This window comes from Manacus vitellinus, unplaced genomic scaffold (assembly GCF_001715985.3).
Source record: "Manacus vitellinus isolate BGI_N305 unplaced genomic scaffold, ASM171598v3 scaffold_36_pilon, whole genome shotgun sequence".
Taxonomy (NCBI): domain Eukaryota; kingdom Metazoa; phylum Chordata; class Aves; order Passeriformes; family Pipridae; genus Manacus; species Manacus vitellinus.
In genome coordinates, this window is record NW_021940508.1 from 6178899 (window position 1) to 6183762 (window position 4864).

The 4864-nt window shown below is 57.2% G+C and overlaps 1 protein-coding gene across 1 annotated transcript; it reads left to right on the forward strand.

Moving 5' to 3' along the window:
• Window positions 1-937: 937 nt before the first annotated feature.
• LOC108640515 (killer cell lectin-like receptor subfamily G member 1) lies at window positions 938-4391 on the forward strand. Its single transcript, XM_018077216.3, has 6 exons — window positions 938-1260; window positions 1712-1822; window positions 2314-2397; window positions 3056-3204; window positions 3467-3570; window positions 4060-4391. Exons 1-6 carry the CDS (start codon window positions 1212-1214, stop codon window positions 4253-4255), a joined length of 693 nt encoding a protein of 230 aa, XP_017932705.1. The 5' UTR covers window positions 938-1211; the 3' UTR covers window positions 4256-4391.
• Window positions 4392-4864: the final 473 nt, after the last annotated feature.

Below are 4864 nucleotides of genomic sequence, written 5' to 3' on the forward strand. Positions count from 1 at the left end.
GGGAGGAGCCGCTGGGAAACGTAGTCCGGATGAGCCATCCTTCCCCCAGCATAAGCTGGCAGCCCGGAGCGGGGGACGTTGTCTGTCCCCGGGGGCCTGGGGGCTCGGGGGGCACGGCAGGGATGGCCATCGCGGCAGCCCTGAAGGCTTGGGGGAGGGTAAGGAGCACCCCAGCCCCCCGCTTTCCGGGGCTGAGATGCAGTTGCAGCCCCATGCAAAAGAAAGGGCAGCAGAGACCACTTGTAAGCAAATACCCCGTGGCCTTGCTGCTTGGAGAGAGGCGCGTGGCGACGTGATAGGACAAGGGGGAATGGAAGGAACCCACTGGGATCATCAAATTCCAACTCCTGGCCCTGCACAGGATACCCCAAGAGTCACACTATGTGCCTGAGAGTATTGTCTGAACACATCTTGAACTCTGTCATGCTTGGTGCTGTGACCGCTTCCCTGGGGAGCCTGTTTTGTGTCCAACCACCCTTTGGGTGAACAGTCTGTTCCCAATATCCAACTCAGACCTCTCCTGACGTGGCTTCATGCCATTCCCTCGGGTCCAGTCCTGGTCATCACAGAGAAGAGATTGATGCCTGCCCCTGCTGCCCTTCGTGAGGAAGCTGTAGACTGAGATGAGGTCTCCCCGCAGCCTCCACCAGGCTGAATAAACCAAGTGACCTCAGCTGCTCCCTGTATGGCTTTCCCTCTTTTAGAAAGTGCTTCACTATGAGGGTGGTGAGGCACTGGTACAGTGCCCAGAGAAGCTGTGAATGCCCCATCTCTGGAAATGTTCAAGGCCAGTCTGGGGTTCTGAGCAACCTGGTCTACTGGAAGGTTTCTCTGCCCATGGCAGGGGAGGTTGGAACAAGATGATCTTTAAGGTCCTTTACAACCCAAATAATTCTATGACTCCATGACATGGCTGCCCAGCTCAGCCCTGGACCTGTGTCTGAGTTAGCAGCCATCCCCGTCACCTGCTACCCCAAAACCAGGGCCACAGGGTTCCCTTGTGCTGGAACGCCTGGGTGCCAGCCCCAACAGCCCCTTGCCCCAAGTGTCTGTCAGCACCATGACGCCCCTGGGTTGTGTCCCAGGTGGTGCCTCTGGGGACCCCACCAGGAAGTGACACTTTCCATTTTGCATCACACCCGTCTGACAAAGTGTCTGGGAGAGGGTTGCCAGTGTCCCTGTGGGGTGCAGAGCAAGAAATCAAAGAAGGGATGGAAGAGAGGGTCACATACGCTGATCTGCGCTTTCCCCCAACACCAGGTAATGGCGCGGTGCTCCCTGTCCCTGGCACCCAGCTCTCTCAGCAGATTCCCTGCCCTCCTGCAGACCCTTGGCCTCCCAGACCTGCTTACCCCAATTTCTGTGTGTCCTCTCCCAAGCAGCTCCTCTCCAGCCTCCTTACAGACTGCCTGCTCTCAGGGTGGGGGGCAGGAGAGGCTCAAGAGTGGGGGATGCCCACTGTACCCCAATGCCACAGCACACACAGGCAGTCCCTGCTCTGCTCTCCCTGTCCCATATAAAGTGCTGTCTGCAGGGAAACAACTTCTAGGAGGATCACACTGCTGCAAATGGGCTCTCCCTCACTTTTCCTGGGCTACCCTACTGCCTTCTGACATCCTGCCTGGGATTCACAGACATTTCCTGGCTGGAAGTTACGCACTGCTCCCACCAAGCCCCCCAGGGTCTAGGTTAAATTAAATCCTTTTCTCAGGTCCTCAGCAGCCGGTGCGCCTGCCCTGGTGCTGGGCAGCCCTCAGCCTGGGTCTCCTCTCCCTGGTGCTTCTGCTGGCACAAATCATCCTTGTCAGCTTGAGCTTCCACTGTGAGTACCTACCTGCCTGTGCCTGGATCTCTGTGTCTCAGATCTTGCAGTTGGAGCTGGCACCACAGGGCCAACAGACAGAGCTGCAGCTTCCCCAAGGAGCTGGGCCCTCCCGCTTGGGGCTGAGTGCATTGAGGGTTCTGGGGCAAGTGAGAAAATTGGTTAGGCAAGACATCGCCTACTTGACTGGAAAAAAAAGTTGGTGGCACAGCGTGGGCTTGGGGAAGGCCATCACATGGCATTGAAAAGAAAGCAGGAAGGAGAGAGGTGACACTGAAACTGAAAGGCAGCAGCACTTTCCCCGAAAGTCTGTGTTTTGCTGGGCTCCCAAGCACAGCAAAAGCCGCAAGGCCCTTGGCTGGCTTGGCGTACCCAAAGCAGGAGATGTCCTCACCCACAGCTGTGGGGTCACCCTGTGGGAGAGGACACCGTGTGCTGCTGGGAGCAGGAGCCCAGAGTTGCTGGGACACCCCTGTGCTCTTCTTCTGTAGATTTAGTACAACAACAGATGAGCTGCACCCATGATCTCTGGAGCATGGAGAAGAGCCCCAGCTATGGGCAACAGACACTGCGAGGTAAGAGAGCCTGGTGAGCTCCTGGACAAAGTTTGGAGAGGGCCTAGCTGCTCCTTTCAAGCAGCAGGATCTGTCCGTGCTCCAGGACATTCTCCCCACCCCAAATATTCCTTCACCCTTGCTACCTGTCCCCTGGCTCATAGCATAGAGAGCTGCCCCAGCACTGCTGAACAAGCTGAATGTTGGGACCTTTGGAAGAGGTGACCCCAGCATGGTTCAGCATTACCTGGACATGCCACCAGCACGAGGCTCATGGATGCCACCAGCATCCATTTTCCAGATGGCATCAGGTGCTCTCTTTGACCATCTCTGGTCCAACTGAAATCTTGACTGAGTTCCCAGCACTTGGGAAATTGTGTTTGTATTGCTTCTGCAAAACTGGAGCTCCCCTCCCTGCCCAGTGCCAGCACCTTCCTGTAACTCCTTCTCCCCAGGGAGCTCCTTCTCATAAGGGCCTCCCTCTGGGGAGCTGGGGCTGGAAGACGGGAGCTGAGCTCCCGAATAACAGCAAGTGGAGGGTGGTCTCCGTGGGGCAGCCCTAGGAGCACAGTGGGTGGGTTGGTACCCCGTGGCTGCCCATTGTCACTGTCCTGCCCCTTGGGCTGGGGGCTGGGGGCAGCCCCTGCCCAATCCTAGCTACTGTGTTTCTGGTGTGCAGCACAATGCCAGTTTTGCCCGGTCGGCTGGCTCTGGGATGCAGGGCAGTGCTACTACTTCTCATCTGCCAAAAAGACCTGGGAGAAAAGCAGAGAGGACTGCTGCTCCAGAGGGGCACAGCTGGTCACCATCCAAGACAACACTACCCTGGTGAGTGCACCCAGCCTGCCCTGTCCAGCTCCCTGCGAGCATCGGGCTGTGCTGGTGACCACCTCAAGGTCCCTCAGCAGCCACCCACCCATCAGCAGCATTGTCTCAGCTCCTTGGCTCTGGCCTATGTGCCCAAATCCTAGCTAAGCCTCCAGGCAGGGAGCTGGCAATGCTGTGCCCATGCTGCACAGCCCCCATCACTAATCGTGGGTGGGGCTGTGTGTCCCCCCAGGGAGCTCACGTGGATCCTCTCCTGTATTAGGCTTTCCTGATGCGCACCACGGACATGGAGGTCTTCCATGTGGGGCTGAAGAAGGATGGCTTTGCATCTGACTGGAAGTGGCTGGATGGCACCACATTGAAGGGGTAGGGCTGTCAGCTTGTCCCCAGCCAGGGCTGCTGAGGGTCCAGCAGCAGGGATCAGGGAGGTGACAGGGGGACACTGGCATGGAGGGATGTGCTCCATATTTTGGCCACCTCCTGTCTCCCCAGGGCTGCACTGGGGCGTTTTAGGGAAGAGAAGATAGGGAAGAGAGGCCTGACCCTGGTGCCCATACTCTGCCTGGGTGAGGGACTGGAGGGTTCCCCCAAAAGCAGATTCCCAGATTTTGGTTGGTGCAGTTGGTGCTGAGCCCTGCCAGGAGGGACCTGAGGGTCTCATGTACCTGATGGGGCTGGGAGCATCAGAAAATGTGGCTTAATTGGGAGGAGGCAGGAGACAGTGCTCCATGGCGGGGGGTGAGCTTTGCCCCGCAGCATCCCTGTGCCATTTCTGGTCCCTGGCTGGAGGATTTACTGATGGGACAATCTCAGTTCTTCCTGTCCATCCCGTCTCAGTGCACTCTCTCCCTGCAGGATCTTCCTAATCCATCGCTACACCAGGTCTTACCAGGCCTGTGGCAGGCTGTCAGGCTTGGGGCTGTCGGGTGGTCTGTGCTCGGAACCCCTTGGATGGGTCTGCAAGCAGAGTGCAGCCACCCTGCAGTGGCTCCAGTCCTCGCCTCCTTCCTTCATCTGGGGAAACACCACCTACAGCTGTGTGAGGCCCTGATGGCTGTGGGAACCTCCAGCCTGTCCCACCACCATGTTCCCTGCCTGACTCCAATTCATGGGCATTCGCAGGCACTGACTGCTGCCTCCTGGCTCAGACCTCTTTATTTCCCTGTAACTGCATTTTGCCAATAAACTCTGCCAAAAACTGTGTCTGTCTTTGGGGAATGACAGGGGTGTGATAGAGGTGCATCCTCCAGCTCACTGACTCGGTTGCATCAATGAAAAGTGGGAAATTGCCTCTGCTGCACCGTTCCAGGAGCCAGCATTCAGCCAGCAGCAATCCAAGCATCCTCGTGGCCTGATGGCAGCATGAGGCAGCTCCTGTGCAGGCTGGAGCAGGTCTCCTGAAAGCTTTCTGATTGTGGTGGCTGCCTGGTGTTTATGCTTCTTGGAACACACAGCTGAGAGGTGACCCTTTACTTCCTCATCCCATGGAGGACTTGGACTGGGCAGCAGCTTATCTAGTGGTGCTGACCCAGTCTGAGGAGGTTCCAGCAAGTGACCTCACTTTGCTTTGAATCTGGGTGATGTGTGAGAGCCTGAAAGGTCTGATGAGGCTTGAGTTGAAGGTGTTTGGTTCCGGCAGCTGTTAAAGTTTCAATATAGA

Excerpts from the sequence above, each read along its gene's own strand:
- LOC108640515 (XM_018077216.3), top strand. The coding sequence starts at position 1,212 with ATGGAAGAGAGGGTCACATACGCTGATCTGCGCTTTCCCCCAACACCA. Across the intron at positions 1,823-2,313 it reads TGTCAGCTTGAGCTTCCACT|ATTTAGTACAACAACAGATG; the intron begins GTGAGTACCTAC and ends CTTCTTCTGTAG. Across the intron at positions 3,571-4,059 it reads GATGGCACCACATTGAAGGG|GATCTTCCTAATCCATCGCT; the intron begins GTAGGGCTGTCA and ends CTCTCCCTGCAG.